General features: G+C 41.6%; 1 protein-coding gene across 16 annotated transcripts in view; it reads right to left on the bottom strand.

Annotated features, from left to right (window-relative positions):
- Positions 1-8,575: 8,575 nt before the first annotated feature.
- Positions 8,576-24,084, bottom strand: part of ttn.2 (titin, tandem duplicate 2) — a 373,025-nt gene continuing 357,516 nt past the window's right edge. For all 16 annotated transcript variants that reach the window (XM_067987638.1, XM_067987650.1, XM_067987647.1 and 13 more), the window contains 9 exons: positions 23,759-24,064; positions 23,302-23,601; positions 22,638-23,213; positions 22,226-22,531; positions 21,540-22,133; positions 15,314-21,192; positions 15,049-15,202; positions 10,058-10,327; positions 8,576-9,937 (listed from right to left, as the gene is read on the bottom strand). In XM_067987638.1, coding sequence (XP_067843739.1) covers positions 9,639-9,937; positions 10,058-10,327; positions 15,049-15,202; positions 15,314-21,192; positions 21,540-22,133; positions 22,226-22,531; positions 22,638-23,213; positions 23,302-23,601; positions 23,759-24,064 — 8,684 coding nt within the window. In that variant the 3' untranslated portion in view covers positions 8,576-9,638. The remainder of the gene's footprint in view (positions 9,938-10,057; positions 10,328-15,048; positions 15,203-15,313; positions 21,193-21,539; positions 22,134-22,225; positions 22,532-22,637; positions 23,214-23,301; positions 23,602-23,758; positions 24,065-24,084) is intronic.

Genomic DNA, 24,084 nt, shown 5'->3' on the forward strand with positions numbered 1-24,084 from the left:
AATAACAGGGAAAAACATATTCTCTTCAGAGGGGAATATCCAATCAGATCCTCTTATACATTGCTGAGTTGAGATTGAATAATGTGAAGCTCTGGTGTACTGTAATATGTACACCCTGTTGACAATCAATTATGCTAATTATGATTAACAGCAAATTAGATCTTAAGTTTCAATTTTTCTCTTTCAAGTTCTTTTAACTTATAGGAAGGATGGTGACGTTTTATGCAATTAAAATAATGGAATGAACAAAGTTTGAGCTCTGAATGTTTATTTAAATCTAGTTGATTGAGGTAGGGGAGTTGAAATGTTAGTATACTGATTTGCCATTCATCTGTTCAGTCATGTTCAAAAAAAAATCCAGTGGTGAGGTTTATATAATCTGAATAAATATTTGCAATTCTTAACTATTGATCTTGTTAACCCTGCTCCTTTTGTATGATCTTAAAAAGCCATTTGCTAACATTGATAGTAACAAATATTTTACCATCTACTAAACAAAATATTGAACCCTCACTCATTGAACAAGCGAATCCTAGTATGACCGTTCGATCAGTAAAGTGTAAATAGCCACTTTTTTAAAGGCACTTCTCCATTATAATCAACGGCATCTATAAATGTGACTCTTTGTCTTGATAGGTTATTTGCCTAAGCCATCTATCAGCACCTTCCAAAACTACCTGTAATATTGACGATATATAGAATAAATTACATTCACAATGCATACATTTTACCAGTAGCCTTTTATGTCTAGGTGTCATTTGTAATTATTTTTAAGCAGTTTTGGAAATTTTCCTTCACTAACGTCTGAGTGTGTTCTTACCAGTGCCAAATTCCATGTGCATGTTTACACTGCTAAGTCAAACTTAACCCTGCACTTTTGTGATTTTACCATTCTATACTGTTTTTGTATTCTGAAAAATTTGCATGAAATAATGAAACCATGCTGTAGATAATGTGGTATTTAACTATACAGTAAAATAGGTCTTAAATGCATTGAAATTCCATTAGTTCCCATCCTCACATACACAATATATCTTCAGTATCTTGTGCTTTGAGGTAAAATGATCATGCTCTTCAACTACTGAAATTTTGATTTTTAGGAAGTCAGTATATTCAACTATAGCAATAACACCTAGAAAATATAAGATTAAAATGTCTAACTAGCCTGTTACCTTAAGTCTTTGGGCAAAATACTACATTGTTGTATTACTGTTGAAAATAATATATTCCTGTTTTGGAGCAAGTCCATACATTAATAGACTTTTGGTTGTAACATCAATCTTTTGTTATTAAAAGGTGTGAATATCCCACAACATAAAGTTCAAAATGCAGTACTATTTAAAAGTGCTTTATATTGAGATATCATATTGGTATATCTTTAAACACTGCAGCTCCATTCAATGACCAACTGAGACCTGTGCCAACTAGCCAATGATTCTAAATTTCACAAGTACTGGAAAACTACCAGATGTGGTTGTTAAAGATGGGCTGTATTGTAAGACTGTAGTTTTTAAGTCTGTTGCTGTATGATGCATTGTTTAACTGTGATTTTAAAAAAAAATTGTGGTTCCAATTTCTTTCAAAAAAATATCAAGCAAGTTCTGTTTGTTTAAGCAATTGGACCAAAAACTGCATTCAGGTGTATTGACTTGATGTATTTTGTATAACTAAAGAAAAAACATAATTGGGTTATGTGTCCAGATGCTGAGGGAATATTTTATTAGAAATATATATTAAGATACTTAAGGTAAAGTTTTAATTATCCACTAAACTGAAAAGATGATCTGTATTGTAATAAAAACTTTTTACTGCTGCCTTGTCTGGTTTCTTACCTTATACCCACTATCAGAATTTGAATTGATGAAATAAGATGGGCAAAGATTCCTGTTACTGTAGACCTTATATACCTGTGCATAATGGGAGGTAAGTAGTGAAGCACCTAGTTTTTGCTGAGTAAGAAAGGCATAAATCTAGTGGTTTCACAAATATGGTTATTAAATTTATAAGCTCCACCTTTGAGTTAATAACAATTGGCTTGATAATTTCCTAACCCTGTAAGTTTAACACTACAACAAAGAATGATTGTCAATACCGATACTCAACATCCTTTTTTAATACTGATTCATGTACCACTGTAAATCCCTTCATAGTGCATGGAGGCTTGATGGCCATGCCTTAATCTCAAAAGTCTAGTCTTAATTACATAAGTGTTGTTACTGCTAGGTACTCCCTGTGACCACAGACTCTGCGATAGGACCAAACTCAGACTGAAGGTGTTCACTTGGCTGCATTCAGAATAAATATTCTAAAACAAATTCTAATGAAGCAATGACTAGTGCAAGACCATTATTGAGGCCCAACAGCATTAAGGTGCTACTGTCCTGTGCTTGACAATAGTGCAAAGGCTTGTAGTGTGGCATAGTGGTGACATTTCCAAAAATAATTATTTACCATGGCATTGAGATTACAAAATGATTTGAAGCAAGCTCTTGTATCTGATAGTTTGATTGGAAAGATGATCAGGTCTATTAGCACTAGTAGTTCTAAGGTAAGCAATAGTGTACAGCAGAAGTGACTTAACAAAATGCCACTTAGTTCTGTTTTTTTGTTATTGAAGGCTGAGAAATTACAAGGAATCGGCAACTAGAATGCTTGCTTTTTTTGTAGTTAAAATTGGGTTATTATGACTTGGATTCTCCTCCCATTGGTGGGTTTGCTGTAAGGTGGTCCTAATACAATGTGAACCTGCTGTTTACCTATTGCGACTTTAGAAGGTTGTGTGTTTGCCTCCCACTCCAGAGCCTTGAGCACAAAATCGAGGCTGGCACTCCAGTGCGTTATTGAGGCTGTACTGCTGAAGGTGATGCCTTTTGGATGAGACATTAAGCTGAGGCCCCATCTGCCTTCTCAGATGGACATAAAAAGATCCCATAGCACTATTTTGAATGAGTAGTTGAATTCTCCATAGGAACAGGAGTAGGCCATTCAGCCCCTTGTGCCCGCTCCACCATTCGATAAGATCATGGCTGATCTGTGATCTAGCTCCATATACCTGCCTTTGGCCCACATCCCCTAATACCTTTGGTTGCCAAAAAGAAAGAAAATCTTATGAGAGTTCCAGTAGTGGGAACCAGCTCTTGGACCATTTCCACCTCTTGACCCATAGTGGAGTCCTGGCCAATATTTATCCCTCAACCAGCATCACTAAAACAGATTATGTGGTCATCATCACATTGCTGGTTGTGGGACCTTGCTGTGTGCAAATTGGCTGCAGCATTTCCTACATTACAACAGTGACTTCATCGGGTGACTTCATCCTGAGGTGAAAGGCACTTTGTAAGTACAAGTTCTTATTCCACGTTGTGTCTGCCTCAGGACCATGTCAGATTTATATTGGGGTTAATTATGAGGGGTTTGGGGTGGCAATGGAGGGCTTGCAACAGTAATGCCCCCTTTACCCTATTTATATGGGGTGGTAAACACCTCTGACTGGTTTTAAAGTGGATTCGTGTTTTTTTGTGCGGAGAATGCACGTGTCATTTTTCTTTGAGGCAGTAGCCTTAAAGAACTCATTGTACTCTTTTTACTACCCCAAAATAGGCAGTAACAGGGAAGACAAACCCTTCCCCCATATGTCTTAGGCCGAGATGTCTATTTCAGGTGATTGATACCTAGAAGGTGAACTGTTGCCGTACATGTATCACCCAGATTGATCAAGTGAGGTCACGGAGTGAAAAATTAAACTCAGAGCTAAAAAGGAATCGAAAGAGGCACTTTCAAACAAACAGAAAGTCCCTGGGAAAGAGGTTACAAGTCAGAGGAGTTTGAATAGATCTGATGTCCAGTCAGATATAGGTAAATGTCTCACTTGTATGTGAGAAGTTTCCCTGAATAAGAAGGGAGATTTGAACTGGCTCTAGTTCTACTGACATGTGAAGTGGCTCTAACAAGGAGAGACAGACAATCCAAGAGGGAACAGGTATATTTACAAAGAGAGGTTCAGTGCTCTGACATCCCAGGAGCCCAACGGGAGCATCCCAGAGGGAGGCACGAGAACCAACTCTACTGTGTCACTGCCAAAGGATGTGGTTGTATAAGATCCAAGAACCATTGCTTGGAAATAAACTGAACTAACCAGACTTGTTATTCAAAAAGTTGATTCCTTGTCAGCTAAACAAGGATTCTAATCATAAACTAATGACACTGACTTTATGTCAATTTTTGGCATTGAGCTTAAGGCAACAAGTAAAGGCGAGCTGATGCTGAGTTTTTGTGATGCACTTGTAACCTTAAATTTATTGTCAGGTAATCATGTCTGCTTATGTACCATCTGCTCAAACATCTTGATATTTAGCATTAAAATACTGCTAATGTGTTGACATAAATATTGATAAAGAAATGTTAGTTCATGATTTTATTGTCTGTCTTTGATTTGGCAAGAAGAGATGAATTCATTCATTGATTGATGCGGTGGCCCTCTGAAGGGTTGTTGGTTGTGTAAAGACTAATACAACTTTTTTTTATTTGTTCATGGGATAAGGGCATCGATTGGCAAGGCCAGCATTTATTGCCCATCCGTAATTGCCCTTGAGAAGGTGGTGGTGAGCCACCTTCTTGCAGTCAGTGTGGTGAAGGTTCCCCCACAGTGCTGTCAGGTAGGGAGTTCCAGGATTTTGACCCAGCAATGATGAAGGAACGGCGATATATTTCGAAGTCGGGGTGGTGTGTGACTTGGAGGGAAACGTGCAGGTGGTGGTGTTCCCATGTGCCTGCTGCCCTTGTCCTTCCAGGTGGTAGAGGTCGCGGGTTTGGGAGGTGCTGTCGAAGAGGCCTTGGCGAGTTGCTGCAGTGCATCCTGTGGATGGTACACACTGCAGTCACGGTGCGCCGGTGATGAAGGGAGTGAATGTTTAGGGTGGTGGATGGGGTGCCAATCAAGCAGGCTGCTTTGTCCTGGATGGTGTCGAGCTTCTTGAGCGTTGTTGGAGCTGCACTCATCCAGGCAAGTGGAGAGTATTCCATCACACTCCGGACTTGTGCCTCGTAGATGGTGGCAAGGCTTTGGGGAGTCAGGAGGTGAGTCACTCACAGCAGAATATCCAGCCTCTGACTTGCTCTTGCATCCACAGTATTTATGTGGCTAGTCCAGTTCAGTTTCTGGTCAATGGTGACCCCCCAGAATGTTGATGGTGGGCGATTCGGCGATGGTAATGCCATTGAATGTCAAGGGGAGGTGGTTAGACTCTCTCTTGTTGGAGATGGTCATTGCCTGGCACTTGTCTGGCACAAACATTACTTGCCACTTATCAGCCCAAGCCTGGATGTTGTCCAGGTCTTGCTGCATGCGGGCACGGACTGTTTCATTATCTGAGGGGTTGCGAATGGAACTGAACTCTGTGCAATCATCAGCGAACATCCCCATTTCTGAACTTATGATGGAGGGAAGGTCATTGATGAAGCAGCTGAAGATGGTTGGGCCGAGGACACTGCCCTGAGGAACTCCTGCAGCAATGTCCTGGGGCTGAGATGATTGACCTCCAACAACCACTACCATCTTCCTTTGTGCTAGGTATGAATTTAGCCGCTGGAGCGTTTTCCCCCTGATTCTCAATTTTACTAGGGCTCCTCGGTGTCAGACTCAGGCAAATGCTGCCTTGATGTCAAGGGCAGTCACTCTCATCTCACCTCACCTCTGGAATTCAACTCTTTTTTCCATGTCTGGATCAAGGCTATAATGAGATCTGGAGCCGAGTGGTCCTGGCAGAACCCAAACTGATCATCGGTGAGCAGGTTATTGGTGAGTAAGTGCTGCTTGATTGCACTGTCGATGGCATCTTCCATCACTTTGCTGATGTTAGTTGTTTTCTTGTCTACCACCATTCACAACTGGATGTGGCAGGACTGCAGAGCTTTGATCTGATCCGTTGATTGTGGAATAACTCAGCTTTGTCTATAGCATGTTGCTTCTGCTGGTCAGCATGCATGTAGTCCTGAGTTGTAGCTTCACCAGGTTGACACCTCATTTTTAGGTACGCCTGGTGCTGCTCCTGGCATGCTCTTCTACACTCCTCAATGAACCAGGGTTAATCCCCTGGCTTGTTGATAATGGTAGAGTGAGGAATATGCCGGGCCATGAGGTTTCAGATTGTGCTGGAATACAATTCTGCTGCTGCTGATGGCCCACAGTGCCTCATGGGTGCCCAGTTTTGAGCTGCGAGATCTGTTCTGAATCTATCCCATTTAGCACGGTGGTAGTGCCACACATGTTGGATGGTGTCCTCAGTATGAAGACGGGAATTCGTCTCCACAAGGACTGTGCGGTGGTCACTCCTACCAATACTGTCATGGACAGATGCATCTGCGACAGGTAGATTGGTGAGGACGAGATCAAGTAGGTTTTTCCCTCTTGTTGGTTCTCTCCCCACCTGCCGCAGGCTCAGTTTGGCAGCCATATCCTCCTGGACTCAGCCAGCTCGGTCTGTAGTGGTGCTACCGAGCCACTCTTGGTGAAGTCCCCCACCCAGAGTACATTCTGTGCCCTTGCTACCCTCAGTGCTTCCTCCAAGTGGTGCTCAACACGGAGGTGGACTGATTCATCAACTGAGGGAGGGTGGCAGGTGGTAATCAGCAGGAGGTTTCCTTGTCCATGTTTGACCTGGTTACTGTGAGACAGTTCAAGCAAACCAAGTTTAGGCATCTAATCATCTCCTGGAAGTGAATGGTAAATCCCCAGATTGTTGTTTTATGAGGAGTTAAAATGAAGGGATTATGCATTCATCTGGTCCTTTTTTAGGTACTGTAACTTCTTGGAGATTACATGGGGGGAGGAGGTGGAGGGGGGGGGGCGGTGGTGCTGGGTCGGAAGTATCCAGTCATGGTGTTACACGCATCCCAGAGGTATGATAGTTCCTGATTTTGGGATGTCAGTTACAGAGACATTAGCCTGATATCAGGGACCCTGCTCATTCCCAACTGTGGAATTGTGTGTAGCACAGAACTCATAGCTCTAACTTCTCAAAAGTAGAAATGATCTGGAGGAATGCTAAGGAGTAAAGCTGCAGATTTAAATTTGAGACAACCATGAATACCCCAACCAAGCAAATGTTTTACTTACATGTAATTTATTTTCTATAAGCCATTTTGTAGCAATTGTAGCATATGGCCATAGAATTGAGTCATAGGAACATTGGAATAGGAGAAGGCCATTCAGCCCCTCGAACCTGTTCCACCATTCAATTAGAACATGGCTGATCTGTATCTTAACCCCATTGGTCCCATATCTCTTAATACCTTTACCTAACAAAAATCTAACAAGGTGTTTTGAAATTTTCAGTTGACCCAGCCTCAACAGCTTTTTGGGGGAGAGTGTTCCAGATTTCCACTACTCTTTGTGTGAAGAAGTGCTTCCTGACATCTCCCCGTAATGGCTTAGCTCTAATTTTAAGGTTATTCCCCTTTGTTCTGGACTCCCCCACCAGAGGAAATAGTTTTTCTCTATCTACCCTATCAATTTCTTTAATCATCGTAAACACCTCAATTAGATCACCCTTTAATCTTCTATACTCAATGGAATAGAAGCCTAGTCTATGCAACCTGTCCTCATAATTTAATCCTTTTAGCCCAGGTATCATTCGCTGCACCCCCTCCAAGACTAATATATCCTTCCTGAGGTGCGGTGCCCACAACTGAACAAAGTACTCCAGACATGGTCTAATCAGAGCTTTATTAACTGTAGCATAACTTCTACACCTTAGTATTCCAGCCCCCCTGAGATAAAGGCTAACATTCCATTCGCCTTTTTGATCACTTTTTGTACCTGCCAACTAGCTTTCAGTGATTTTTGTACATGGATCCCTAAATCTCTCTGCTGCTCCAATTCCTAGCTTCTTACCATTTAAAAAATACTCTGTTCTATCTTTCTTAGGTCCAAAGTGAATGACCTCACACTTTCCCCACACTGAAGTCCATCTGCCACAGTTGCCCACTCACTTACTCTATCAATGTCCCTTTGTAACTTTCGGCTCCCACCTACACTACTTACTGTGGCACATAACTTCGTGTCATCAGAAAACTTGGATAAACAGCTCTCTATTCCTTCATCTAAGTCATTGATAAATATAGTGAAAATATAGTGGCCCCAGTACAGATCTCTGGGGGACACCACTATCACATCCTGCTCCAATTGGAGTACATGCCCATGATCCCTACTCTCTGTCCCCTACCTCCTACCCAATTCCCTACCCACGTCAATAGGTTGCATCCAATTCCATGTGCTTTCATTTTTGCTAACAGTCATTGTGTGGAACCTTATCTAAAGCCTTCTGGAAATCCATATAAATAACATTCATAGACACTCCCTTATCTACCACATTAGTAACTTCCTCAAAAAAAGTTCAAGCCATTTTTATGCTTATACATCCTAAATTTATTTGAACTGAATTTCTATATGTGAATTATCTTTTTATTCTGATATAGGTGTGTGAAGTTACTAAATTTATGGACTATTTAGTATGCTTTGTGTCGCTGTGTTATTGCCTTTAGTTGAGTGAAGCCATATGTAAAAAAAAAGAAAACATTTGTAGGTGCAGAAAGCATGCTTTATTTCACAATCAGAAATACAATTTTAGTTTTCTAATTCTCAAGGAGGCTCAATAAAGTAAAATAAACACTACTTATTTCTCTAATTAAAGTTACTGCACAGGGCATTAAAATGTTGGAGCACAAAGATTTTTTTTCAATGTGGTTCATTTCTGTTACTTATGCCCTTAGAACAGATAACGTGAAATAAAATTCTACTATTACCACACAAAGTCAGTGCACCCCATGGAAAATCTGAATCTCCTTGAGATGGCACTACTTCTACACAGGAGTACTTGGAACAGCTTGCTGAAATGAGGGTATGGCCAGTTTGATGTATTTTTCATTCAAACTATCCAAGTAGTCACCATGTTAGAAACAGTGCACATGAAAGATGGTTATACAAAGTACTGGCCGCTTGCACTTTGTATTCATAGTTGATCATCTTGTCTGTGTTAAACAGTGATATGACATAGCCGGTTCATAAGCTAAAGTCTTGTGGTGTTATTTGCAGGAGGGTATATGCAAATAGCACCACAGGTGTAGCCTTCGAATTCCACATACTTGTATTGCACGTATCTACATACTGTGCATAGCATCATCTCTTGGGTGTAGGCTGTCTTCAGCAGGGAGCCTCTCTACCTGCTGAGGTATTCTTAGACATCAACATTATGTTGAGGCGCAAATTTTAGTTCCAGGTTGAACAAGGTAGTCGTCCTATTCAAACTTTCCCCTGACAACTATCAGTTTCAAAAGTTGCATTGAAAATCTCATAAAACACAAGGTACAAAACTTCCATAACCGTTTAGATCGGCTATATACAGTATGTACATGTCACAGAAAATGGTTAAAAATTCCTATATCAAATGTGCAATAATCCCATATTGCACAATCTACCATTTGTTCAGAAATTGTCTAGTTTGGTATAAATGCATGATGTCAAGTCAGGTACAAAAATATTAAAAATAATATATACAAGTCAGAAATTCAAGTTCATAACAGTTAAGGTATCTATCAATTTTGAAGTTTAGTTTAAAACACATGTCAGCAGATTCAAATCTTTAAATCGATCTAATTTTAATATTTACAGTGGCAGAATCCGATCCAAATTCATTTGTGAGTCTTAGAGTGTAGCGTCCTGCATCATTTTCTTTGACACCTGTGATAATGAGTGTTGTTAGATCATCTGTTGTTTCAATGTGGAATCTGCCACCTTCTGCTTCATCAGAAAGAGGTCTTCCTCCACGTGACCATTTTACTTCAGGCATAGGATGACCTGAGAAGGCACAGGCCACTGTTAGAACCTTTCCTTTCTCAATGGTGATATCTGATGGTAAAGCTTCAATTTTAGGAGAAGACCCTGTAAAAAAATATCATAGACAAGTTAGTTTTTTTTGAGCAGCATGTTGGCAGTACAAATGGATGTAATTAACAGAAAAAGTCATATATTTTTAATGTTTTAGTAATGACTCAATATCACCTTTAATACTACCAGTAATCATTTTGGCAGTACTTGCTTCCAATTGACTCATACTGGAATGCTCCATAAAAGAGCTGGAGCTCATCGATAACTTTGATTCTTTGAAAGATGACATGCTACTAGAAGACATGCTGGCAAATTTAACTTCGGTCATGCTGCTGCTGGCCTCTTGTTTGGTCATTTGCAAGGTCTTGGAAGAGAAACGTTCCTGCTTGCTAGCGGAAGCACCAGTCTCCAGAACTACCATTTTAGAAGGTTCTTCAATCAGCACTGTGGAGCATAGCAAACAGATATGGTGCATAAATGGCCTCACTTTTGACATATTGTAAAGGTAAAATCATTTTATAAAGATCAAAATGTGAGTCCTATTTGAGTGTGTCATACATCATGTACTAATAGATCAAAAAAAAATTAAAACATTTATATCTAGGATAAGAACATAAGAAATAGGAGCAGGAGTAGGCCAATCGGCCCCTCGAGCCTGCTCTGCCATTCAATAAGATCATGGCTGATCTGATCCTAACCTCAAATCTAAATTCATGTCCAATTTCCTGCCCGCTCCCCGTAACCCCTAATTCCCTTTACTTCTAGGAAACTGTCTATTTCCGTTTTAAATTTATTTAATGATGTAGCTTCCACAGCTTCCTGGGGCAGCAAATTCCACAGACCTACTACCCTCTGAGTGAAGAAGTTTCTCCTCATCTCGGTTTTGAAAGAGCAGCCCCTTATTCTAAAATTATGCCCCCTAGTTCTAGTTTCACCCATCCTTGGGAACATCCTTACTGCATCCACCCGATCAAGCCCCTTCACAATCTTATATGTTTCAATAAGATCGCCTCTCATTCTTCTGAACTCCAATGAGTAGAGTCCTAATCTACTCAACCTCTCCTCATATGTCCCCCCCCCCTCATCCCCGGGATTAACCGAGTGAACCTTCTTTGTACTGCCTCAAGAGCAAGTATGTCTTTTCTTAAGTATGGAGACCAAAACTGTATGCAGTATTCCAGGTGCGGTCTCACCAATACCTTATATAACTGCAGCAATACCTCCCTGTTTTTATATTCTATCCCCTGAGCAATAAAAGCCAACATTCCGTTGGCCTTCTTGATCACCTGCTGCACCTGCATACTAACTTTTTGATTTTCTTGCACTAGGACCCCCAGACCCCTTTGTACTGCAGTACTTTCCAGTTTCTCGCCATTAAGATAATAACTTGCTCTCTGATTTTTCCTGCCCAAGTGCATAACCTCACATTTTCCAATATTGTTTGCATCTGCCAAATCTCCGCCCACTCACCCAGCCTGCCTATATCCCCTTGTAGGTTTTTTATGTCCTCCTCACTCTCCACTTTCCCTCCCATCTTTGTATCATCTGCAAACTTTGATATGTTACACTCGGTCCCCTCCTCCAAATCGTTAATATAGATTGTAAAGAGTTGGGGACCCAGCACCGACCCCTGCGGAACACCACTGGCTACTGGTTGCCAGTCCGAGAATGAACCATTTATCCCAAATCTCTGCTTCCTGTTAGATAACCAATCCTCCACCCATGCCAGAATATTACCCCCAATCCAGTGATTCTTTATCTTGAGCAATAATCTTTTATGTGGCACCTTGTCGAATGCCTTCTGGAAGTCTAAATACACTACGTCCACTGGTTCCCCTTTATCCACCCTGTACGTTATGTCCTCAAAGAACTCAAGCAAATTTGTCAGACATGACTTCCCCTTCGTAAAGCCATGCTGACTTTGTCCTATTAAATTATGTTTATCCAAATGTTCCGCTACTGTCTCCTTAATAATAGACTCCAAAATTGTACCCACCACAGATGTTAGGCTAACTGGTCTATAATTTCCAGCCTTCTGCCTACTACCCTTTTTAAATAAGGGTGTTACATTAGCAGTTTTCCAATCTACGGTACGGTACTAGGATACGGTAGCATAGTGGTTTTGTTACTGGACTAGTAATCCAGAGGCCTGGACTAATAATCGAGAGTTATGAGTTCAAATCCTGTCACAGCAGCTAGGGAATTTAAAAATTCAATTAATTAAATAAAAATCTGGAATTAAAATACTAGTATCAGTAATGGTGGCCAGGAAATTACCGGATTGTTGTAAAAACCCATCTGGTTTACGAATGCCCTTTAGGGAAGGAAACTCTGCCGTCCTTACCAGGTTCTGGCCTATGCTGTGGGTCTGGAGTCACATAATGTGGTTGATTCTTAATTGCCCTCTGAAATGGCCTAGCAAGCCACTCAGTTGTAAAATCGCGCTTAAAAAAAGTCATAAGAATAAAACCGGACAGACCAGTAGGTACCAGACACGACAAAGGCAAACCAAGCCCAGTCGACCCTGCAAAGTCCTCCTCACTAACATCTGGGGACTTGTGCCAAAATTGGGAGAGCTGTCCCACAGACTAGTCAAGCAACAATCTGACATAGCCATACTCACAGAATCATACCTTTCAGCCAACGTCCCAGACTCTTCCATCACCATCCCTGGGTATGTCCTGTTCCTCTGGCAGGACAGCCTGACCAGAGGTGGTGGTACAGTGATATACAGTCAGGAGGGAGTGGTCCTGGGAGTCCTCAACATTGACTCTGGATCCCATGAAATCTCATGGCATCGGGTCAAACATGGGCAAGGAAACCTTCTGCTGATTACCACCCACTGCCCTCCATCAGCTGATAAATCAGTCCTCCTCCATGTTGAACACCACTTGGAGGAAGCACTGAAGATAGCAAGGGCACAGAATGTACTCTGGGTGGGGGACTTCAATATCCATCACCAAGAGTGGCTCGGTAGCACCACTACTGACCGAGCTGGCCGAATCCTGAAGGACATAGCTACCAGACTGGGCCTGCGGCAGGTGGTGAGCGAACCAACACAAGGGAAAAACTTACATGACCTCGTCCTCGCCAATCTACCTGTCGCAAATGCATCTGTCCTCGTGGAGACGAAGTCCCGTCTTCGCACTGAGGACACCATCCAACATGTTGTGTGGCACTACCACCGTGCTAAATGGGATAGATTCAGAACAGATCTAGCAGCTCAACTGGGCATCCATGAGGTGCTGTGGGCCATCAGCAGCAGCAGAATTGTACTCCAGCACAATCTGTAACCTCATGGTCCGGCATATTCCTCACTCTACCATCACCAACAAGCCAGGGGATGAATCCTGGCTCAAAGAGGAGTGTAGAAGAGCATGCCAGGAGCAGCACCAGGTGTACCTAGAAATGAGGTGCCAACCTGGTGTAGCTACAACTCAGGACTGCATGCTAAACAGCGGAAGCAACATGCTATAGACAGAGCTAAGCGATTCCACAACCAACGGATCAGATCAAAGCTCTGCAGTCCTGCCACATCCAGTCGTGAATGGTGGTGGACAATTAAACAACTAACGGGAGGAGGAGGCTCTGCAAACATCCCCAGCCTAAATGATGGCGGAGTCCAGCACGTGAGTGCAAAAGACAAGGCTGAAGCGTTTGCAACCATCTTCAGCCAGAAGTGCCGAGTGGATAATCCATCTTAGCCTCCTCCCGATATCCCCACCATCACAGAAGCCAGTCTTCAGCCAATTCAATTCACTCCACATGATATCAAGAAATGGCTGTGTGCACTGGATACAGCAAAGGCTATGGGCCCCGACAACATCCCGGCTGTAGTGCTGAAGACTTGTGCTCCAGAACTAGCTGCGCCTCTAGCCAAGCTGTTCCAGTACAGCTACAACACTGGCATCTAACCGACAATGTGGAAAATTGCCCAGGTATGTCCTGTCCACAAAAAGCAGGACAAATCCAATCCGGGGCATTGCTGCAGGAGTTCCTCAGGGCAGTGTCCTAGGCCCAACCATCTTCAGCTGCTTCATCAATGACCTTTTCTCCATCATAAGGTCAGAAATGGGGATGTTCGCTGATGATTGCACAGTGTTCAGCTCCATTCGCAACCCCTCAAATAATGAAGTAGTCCGAGCCCGCATGCAGCAAGACCTGGACAACATCTAGGCTTGGGCTGATAAGTGGCAAGTAACATTCGCGCCAGACAAGTGCCAGGCAATGATCATCTCCAACAAGAGGAAGTCGAACCACCTTCCCTTGACATTCAACGACATTACCATTGCCGAATCCCCCACCATCAACATTCTGGGGGTCACCATTGACCAGAAACTTAACTGGACCCACCATATAAATACTGTGGCTACAAGAGCAGGTCAGAGGCTGGGTATTCTGTGGCGAGTGACTCACCTCCTGACTCCCCAAAGCCTTTCCAACATCGACAAGGCACAAGTCAGGAGTGTGATGGAATACTCTCCACTTGCCTGGATGAGTGCAGCTCCAACAACACTCAAGAAGCTCAACACCATCCAGGACAAAGCAGCCCGCTTGATTGGTACCCCATCCACCACCCTAAACATTCACTCCCTTCACCACCGGCGCACAGTGGCTGCAGTGTGTACCATCCACAGGATGCATTGCAGCAACTCACCAAGGCTTCTTCGACAGATCCTCCCAAACCCGTGACCTCTACCACCTAGGAGGACAAGAGCAGCAGGCACAACATGGGAACAACACCACCTGCACATTCCCCTCCAAGTCACACACCATCCCGAGTTGGAAATATATCGCCGTTCCTTCATCGTCGCTGGGTCAAAATTCTGGAACTCCCTTCCTAACAGCACTGTGGGAGAACCTTCACCATACGGACTGCAGCGGTTCAAGAAGGTGGCTCATCACCACCTTCTCAAGGGCAATTAGGGATGGGCAATAAATGCCGGCCTCGCCAGCGACGCCCACATCCCATGAACGAATAAAAAAAATTGTAAAGACATAAATTTATATGTTAAAATTATTCAATTAATTGCCAGACTTTTGTTCTACATTGTACTGAAGAAACTCAAGTTCAGGTTCAATAAAATGCCAAAGTAAAAAGGGTGCACAGAAAATGCAAAGGTCATAATAATGAGTGCAATAATTAATTTAAGGTAGTAACATACCAAGCACAATTAAAGAAGCTGTTGCAGAACACTGTCCATGGAAATTCTTTGCTGTTGCTGTATATTTTCCACTGTCAGAGACTGCTGCATTCAGAATTTCTAGTGTGTATTTGTTTTTCAAACGATTCACTTTCATATTTCTTGAGATTGCAATCTGGAATATGAAACAAGTTTCCTTTCATTACAAGCCAAAGAACATGCTAAAATGATTTTATTTGGAGAACCAGATAAACGAGCAACAAGCATAAATTAATAAAATACTTACAGGATGGTTGTCTTTTAGCCATTCAACCTCTGGAGAAGGATCTCCTGATATTTCACAAGTAAATGTCACATTTTGTCCTTCATTAACATTTTGGGACTTGGGCTGTGCAATGAATGTTGGAGCATTTGATTGTTTTTGTTTAACTGTTAAATCAAATTGACATTTAACTATTCCATGCTCAGTTTTTGCTTCACAGGTGATGGCGCCTTCGTCTCTGAAACTGATCTTTTTGATAGTTAAAGTGTGGTCATTTCCAGATACACCATAGCGGTAATCTTCTGAATTGATGAGCGCCACACCATTTGAGATCCATTTCACACTGGAAGCATTTGGTATGTTGGCCTTAAGTGTGGCCTTCTGACCATCTACTGCAGTCATTTGTACGCGTGTAGCCGTAATTTCTGTGTATGATGTTTTAAGCTCTTTTTTCACAATTTGTTCCTGAACTACTTCTATTTTTCCATGTGATTTAGCCACACCTTTTTTCTGAACAGTTGCCTTTGATTCAGTTATCTTGCTCACTTTGGTGACAATGCTTTTGAATACTTGACCGACAAAGGAAAAAGTTGTTTTGGAAACACCTCCTTCACCAGTGATTTCACAAGTATATTCTCCTTCGTCAGTTTCATTAATTCCATGGATACTGAGGTTGTAGACACCATTAGCAGCATATTCCAATCTGTAGTGACTGTTTTCCCTTATTTTACGTCCATCTTTGAACCAAGCCAATTCTTTCACATTCAGAACTGTGCTTTCAACTGCACATGTCAGTTTTACGATACCATCTTCAGAAACTTCAGCTTTCAATCCTTGAGAAATCTTAGGTGGAGCACTTGCAGGGATCTCCACTCGTTCTGCTGAAGGTGTTCTGAGAGTTGGGGGTGACTTAACTTTTGGAAGAGAAGTGACTGGTTCTGGTGATTTGACTCTCTTGGGAGTCTTGATTACCTCTGAAGGCTTTGCATGAGGTTCAGGGGACTTTACCATTGGTGGTGCTACAATACTCAGTTCCTTTGCTCCAGCTTTTCGGATAGTCAGAGTAAAGTGTGCTTCTTGTCTTCCTTCAGAATTTTCTACCACCACTGTATAGCTTCCTTCATCAGAAGATTGAACTGATGTAATTGTAAAGGTAGATTTATACTGTGTTGTTATAATATGGTAGCGTTTGGAGGATGTAATTGTTGTCCCAGCATGCATCCATGTCACAGTGGGTGTTGGCTCACCATCAATGCCACAGACAAATCTAACAGGTTCTCCCTCTACTACGGTGACTGACTGTGGTTTGGTTAGTATTTTGGCTGGGAGAGTTCGCTTGGATGCATGAATGGATTTTTCTTTTGAAGCATATATTTCAGAGCTGATTGATTCCTTTACTTCTGATTCTTTTGTTTTAGTTTCTTTCATCTCACTAATCTCTTCAATTTCTGTTGTTTTTCTGATTGTAGAGATATGGTAAACATCAGTCTTCGTCAGTTCAGGTATAAGTGCTTTTGGTCGCTCCTCATCTTTACGGCGAGATAGGAGGGTAAAATAGTCACCTCCCGTAATATCTAGTGTTGCATAGTCAGAGGCCTCTCCTTTGTAATTGGAACAAACAACACGATACGTTCCACTATCTTCAGCTTGGCAATCCAGAATCTCCAGTGTCAGGACACCACTCATATCAGTAAAGTGATACTTGTTGCCCTCGTGAATTTCTCTACCATTGTGGTACCAACTAATTTCAGCTCTTGGCTTGGACTGAACATTTAGAGTAAATCTGGTATTTTGACCACAAGGGATGCGGTGAGAACGCATTCTCAAAGTTATACGTGGACCGTGGTCAAGGCTGAAAGGCTGCTGAGTAATAACTTCATATTTTGCTTCTGAAGTCTTCTGAGTTTTTAGTGCAGCCTTCATTGATTCATATCGTGAGAAGATGTCAAACTTAGCAGTCCTTTCAAAGCGTGAAAGTGAGCTCTCTCGAGATACAGGACTGGGTGAGCGAGGACGGGTTCTCTCTGGTGTAGGTGACCGTCGTTCTAAGCCTTCACTTTCAAATTCTGCAGGACGTGGTCGAGATCTGATTAGTTCAGATACAGGTCGCATCAATTCAATGTAAGTTGGGGAAAGTGATCGTCTTCTTCTAAGAAGCCTTGAGACAGATGGAGATTCTCTGCGAACATATTCCCTGACTTCAACAGCTTGTTCTTCTTCTTCTGATTTTGTCACTAAAATCTCTCTTTCTCGTCTACTTTTGATCCTTGCTTTTTCCTCATGTTCCATATGCTCAAGTTCTTTTTGGTAGGCGGACAATCTCTGGACTGTAGCAATTGGTCGAAGCAACTCTTCATCTTCTTTGTCTTCTACCATTCTTTGTTTTTGTTTTGGTGCTCTATAAACAACTTTGTCATGACGCTGCCGGAGGTCTATAAAACTTGGGCCAGCTTCATATTTGGAAGGGATGTGATATTTTTGGTATTTGCCATATTTTTCCTCCTCTTCCGCTGTAGCTAACTGCGTCCGTTGAGATTTATGCTGAAGTGCTGATAACTCAAAACGTGGAGGGCTCCGGCTTGGAGGTGAAGCAGAAAATCCTAACTCAAGCTCCTCCTCAAGGCGTAGTCTTTCCTCTTCTACTCTCTTCAATGAAAGGTAGTCATTGACAGGGAGGAGTAATTCAGCATCTGACAAATCACCAAGTGATCTCCTTCTTGGTCTGTAATATATTTCATACTCAGGAGATGGTGTACGCCTTCGAGCAGGTCTAACTGTTTCAAGATCATCTTGCGACACTTTTGGTATGCGCCATTTGGGTTTATACTGATCAGTAAAACGTGGCAAAGGCATGACATAGAACTGCTCCCATCTTGAGAGACGGATTCGTTTTGGTCGTTTTGTTACAATTCTCTCCGTCGGTGCTGGCATTTCATATTGGTCTCGCAGTTTCCTGTACCACTTCATGTCAGACAAAGGCACAAACTGTTTGATATCTTGGTCCTCTTCAAGTGCAGTTGCTGCGTGCACACGAGGTTCTGGAATCTCATAAGGCATGCGAAGTCTCTTTTCTTTTTTCTTTTCTTCCTTTGAAATTTCATATTCACCTTTTACATTCTTGGTGCTGACAGCTGGTTTGTACATTATTGCAGCTTCCCGCAGAGCTTGCTTTGCTACTTCTGTCAGTGGAACTGCTTCAACATCTGCAAGAATTTCAGCCATTCTTATTGTTTTGTCAATTTGTTTCTGAACATGTTGCTGTCGTTCCTCCTCACTCTTATACTGACGCTTGGTGTAGGTCATGCGTTCAGCTTTTAGATAGGCTTGGCAGCTCGCAGATCCAGCGCTGTTGGTAGCAGTGATTCTGTAAATGCCAGAGTCCTCTGGTAAAGTATCCCTTATGTGCAATACATAGTAGTCCAGACCTTCATGGACAATTTCAATATTTGGACCTAATGCCAAAGCCTGTCCATCTTTCTCCCATTTCAGACTAGGTGCCGGTGTACCACACACTCTACATTCAAAACGAATGCTTTGGCCTTCTATGCATTCTGCATTTGCCAACAAACGCTTAAACATTGGTCTCAAAGTGTTGTCTGCTGCAGGTGGGTGAGGTGATACTATTAATTTTCCTTTGCAGCTGTCCTCACCATATTTATTGCGAGCTACTACTGTGTATTCAGCATCATCATCGGTTGTTAGGTTGTGGATGATCAGTTGATAGAGACCTTTGTCAGATATAAAAGTATATTTTCTCTCGTCTTCACCAGGTTTGATCTTCTGTCCGGATTTCAACCAAGTTACTTGTGGTTCAGGGTGAACTGTTATTGTAACACCAAATCTGACATCTTCTCCAATATATGCAGAACGCTTGTACAAAGGCAAAGTAAACTCTGGTGGCCTCTCAAGGAGCCTCATAGCATCCACTTTACGTTTTACTCTCTTTACAGTACGCTCCATATAGAAATGACGAATTTCTCTGACATCACTCACAAACAGTTCTGCGTAGGAGCTATCTTCACCATAGTCATTTACTACTTTGCATCTGTAAGTACCATCATCTGACTTGTTTATGTCTTTAACATACATTGTTGCCAAATCATCCTGATAGGTAATTTCATATTTGTCACTGCATTCCAATTGTCTGACACCAAAGTACCAAGTGACTTGGGTAGATTGATCATAGTTTTCTATCCTGCAGGAATATTTAACATGACCACCTTCTTCAGCAGAAGCATGCATAATTTGTCCAGTAAGTGGACCAATTTCAATTGGAGCTATCTTTGCTTTAGCAACCGTAACTCCCCTTTGCGTTCTAACAGCTCCGCCAGAAGAAATACGAGCAACAGAAACAACTACATTCAATTCTTTCTTGACTAGGGTCTGATAGTATCTTCTGTGTCTCAAAGTCTTAATCACTTTGGTGCTCATTTTTTCTGTCTTCTGTTTCAACCATGGATGTTCAAGAGCTTCAGCAGCTGTCATCCGAGCCTTCCTTTCTTTGAGCAAAAGGCGATCAATGAAGTCTAGAGCTTCAGTGGTGACATCTTTGAAAGCTTCATCCTCAAAGCTGTATTCTGCACGAGTAATGTTATCAATAATCTGTTGGTTTGTTTCAGCAATAAATGGATTGAGACCACTAAGAAGTACATACACAAGTATACCTACTGACCACATGTCTGTAGCTGCATTGACCATATCATGCTGATGTAGCTCAGGTGCTGCATACTCTGCAGCAGTGAACTGGATTCTAATATTGTCACCAGGTTTGAGTTGTCTGGCCTGCCCAAGCTCAGTAATTTTAAGAACAGAGCTCTTTCTTGTGCTGTAGATTATATTCTCTGGTCTGATATCAAAATGGCCTATATTCTGACTGTGTAGAAACTCAAGTGCTTCACAGATCTGGCGAGTGTAGATAATAATTTCCCTTTCATTCAGCTCAAAGTTGGTTGTATTAATGCGCTCAAAGATATCAAGGCCAGAAATGAACTCAAAGATCATGACCAATTCTTCAAGGCTCTCAAATGATTCATGTAGCCAAAGGATATTCCTGTGCCTAGCAACATTGAGAATGTCAATCTCTTTCTTCACCAGCACCTGATCAGCACCCTTTATTTTAACAAACTTCGCCATGTATGTCTTCTTACTGATATTTTCAATACAACGATGAACAATACAAAACTGTCCACGTCCCAGCTCTTCAGCAATTGTGTATCGACTGTGAAGTTCTTTAATAGTAGAATGAGTAGCTTTACATTTGGTAATCTCTATCGATTCATCAACCTCTTCATCATAGTTCAGAACTCTTGTCTTATCTTCTTTTGTGACTATAGGATCAGTTGGTTCTGATGGCTGGCTCTGGCCAAACTTATTCTCAGCAATCACACGGAACTGGTAGCTAGTCTTGCCGAAGAGATTCACAACAGTGTAATGCGTATCACGTGACTGTGCAACACGTATCCACATCTCTGCTGTGGTTGCACATTTCTCAATAATATAGTTGATTACTCTGCTTCCACCATCACTAGCTGGAGGATTCCATGTTAAAACAACAGAATCACGTGTAATGTCACTGACTTGAATTCCTCTTGGCATGTCAGGTACATCAGCTACATCCAGTTCAACTGTTTGTTGATCTATGCCAAATCTGTTCTTGGCACATACAATGTAGAAACCAGCATCTTTCCTGTCAACTCCATTCGGGAACACAAGAGATGTAAATGTTCTGGTCACAATTACTTGGTAGTGACCATTGTTATCAATAAGATCTTGCCCCTTCTGCCATGTGATTACAGGATCAGGTCTGCCACTGAAAGGAATTTTAATGCTTAGTACTTCACCACGGAGAGCATGAACTGCACCCATGCCTTCCAGATGTTTGGGTAGTTGAATCTTGGCAGGAACTAGAAACAAAAAAATAATAAATTTAGTTTTAAAAGTAAATATTGAAAGGCAGCAAGTTAAGGTAAAACAGTGAACTAAAGGGGGGCGAAGTTGATCTTGGGCGATTGTGCAAAACGGGTGCTAGCGAATCGGCAGCCCGTTTAACACCACGGCTGATTTTCTTTTCCATTGTCTTCAATAAAAAAGTAAAGAGATGAGAAAGAAAATTGGGCGGCTTGTAAAATGGGTTGCTGATTCGTTATCATCCATTTTGCATGACCCCCTAAGATCAATTTCATCCTAAATGTATCTAGAAATATACCCCCTCACTATTATATAACATGTTTAAGCAATTTCTGATACACACCGTCAACATCCAAAGAGACTGTTGATGAAATGGAACCTCCTTGATTGGTTGCTCTGACTTGATAAACAGTTGCATCTTCTCCTGTGACACTGGTAATTACCAACTGGTAGTAGCCTCCCTTAAATTCCAGGACCTTTATCTTTTCACCATCAGGCTCAATTTCCTTTCCCTGTTTAAACCATTTCACAACAGGTTTAGGATGACCAGTAATCTTGCAAACAAAAGTGGCATTGCCCTTGTATTTCACACTCAAGTTGCGTATTTCTTCTTTAAACTGTGGTGCCATGATAGGTACATCACACATTGGAACGACAGGATCAGATAATTCACTCCACTCACTCTCACCACCAAGGTTTTCACATTTGACACGGAACTCATACTCCAAGCCCTCAATAAGGCCTTTCACAGTGTAAACTGTTTCATGTATTTCATCAGTTGTTGCAGCAATCCATTTGTTCTGCTTCTTCTCACGTTTTTCAAGGTAATAGTTTCTAATCTTTGCACCACCATCACTGGCAGGTGGTTTCCATGAAACCACACAAGAGTCCTTTGTGACAGCAGCTACAAAAGGCTTCAGTGGTTTCCCAGGCTTCACTATAGGGAGGAAAAAGCATATAAATTATAATTCAAAATATAACAAGATAGTAAACAAGAAACGACTTAATTTCATTTATGTAGACACTTACCAAATGGACTCTTGATGATGACAATAGAGGAAACTTCCAATGGTTCACTGACACCAAACTGATTTTGAGCAGAAACACGGAAGTAGTAGCCAGCACTGTCAATGAGATTTACAATTCTACAAGACGTGCCAGCAATAGCGGATGATACTAGATGCCATTGTTCACCTTCCTTGGCTTCACGTTTTTCTACAATGTAGTTGGTAATCAAAGCACCTCCGTCATCAAGTGGTGGTTTCCAACTGATTACTGCAGAATTCTTCAGCAAAGCATCAACTACCATTGGTCCTTCAGGCATATCTGGTTTATCTATAAGTAAATGTAGATGGCATTAGATATACTGTTTGAGTGAAAATATCTAGCAATAATTACAATAAAACTAACCGTATGCATGCACAAAATTAAATTAGATTACCTTGGATTTCTACGTTAAGTGTTGTATCAACTGTTCCAAACGTATTGCTAAGCTGCACTTTATATTTTCCAGCATGGCTCTTCCGTTGGATATTTCTCACTACAAGGTGAGTATAGTGCTCTGTGTTTTCTATTGAAATATTATCTGAATCTGTCAAGGGTTTCTTTCCATGGAACCAGCGAATAGCAGGCACAGGACGCCCAATGTATGCAACATGGATGCGAAGACTTGTACCAACGCCTACGGCATATTTCTCTTTTAGTGGGAACCCAGGGTGGAATTGTGGAGCAGCTTCTAGCAATACTTTACCACTGACTTCAATTTCTCCGGCATCATTAGTAGCCTTGCATGTATACAGGCCTTCATCATCCTGATCTTCTGTTACAATGGTAATTGAATGGTTACGTCCATCTGAACTCATTTTGTACTTGCGGCTTTGTTGTAATTCTTTTCCATAATGGTACCATCTGATTTCGGGCAGTGGTCTACCAATAACCTGACAGGCCAGTTTGGCTGGCTCACCTAGCTTAGCAGTAACATCAGTAATTTCTTGTTTAACACTTGGTTCTTCTCCAGCTGTTGGTAAGAAAAAAGAAGTATGAGTCATTTCTAACAATACAAAAAGCATATTAATTTAAATTAAACCAGAAATAAAAATACATACAAGTCAATTTAGTCTTGATTGCCATAACAGTTCTACGAGGCCTGCTGACTCCAGTCTCATTCTCAGCAAAGATTCTGAATTCATATTCTGTGGCTTCCAGAAGGCCACCCTGTGTAAACTGTCTGTCTTTTATTCGTTCCTTGTTACATTTCTTCCATGCACTATCACCAGATTGACGATACTCAACCCAGTAACCAATAATCTCCTTGCCACCATCACATTCAGGGCGCTCCCACTCTATAGTGATGCTATCCTTTGTGACAGAAATGATCTCAATCTCTCCAGGTTGGCTTGGTTTATCTGTGAAAAATATTTTTTATAATTATATTAACTTTGATGTAACAAAATTGATAGTGAGGCACCTCATTAAGATACAGTAATTGCACTATATTTCAAATCTCATGTTTATAAATTGCATTTTCATATAACAGATTTATATAGATACAATAAAACATACCAAAAGGATCCTTGCATTGGACAGCATCAGATGGTGGGCTTGGATCACTAAGACCTATATCATTCTGTGCAATAATACGGAACTGATACTCAGCATCTGGAACAAGTCCAGTAACAGTATACATTGTTGTGGTAATATGGGTCTTGTTTTGTCGCACCCATTTATCTGTAGTAGACTCTTTGCGATCAATATAATAGCCAGTTACACGTGATCCACCATCATCCCTTGGCCTTGACCAGCACAGGCTGACAGAACTCTTGGTGACATCCAGTATCTCTGGTGGATTGCTTGGAGGCTCTGGCGAATCTAGAATGATAGTAATGAAT

Source organism: Heptranchias perlo, chromosome 7 (genome assembly GCF_035084215.1).
Source record: "Heptranchias perlo isolate sHepPer1 chromosome 7, sHepPer1.hap1, whole genome shotgun sequence".
Lineage (NCBI taxonomy): Eukaryota > Metazoa > Chordata > Chondrichthyes > Hexanchiformes > Hexanchidae > Heptranchias > Heptranchias perlo.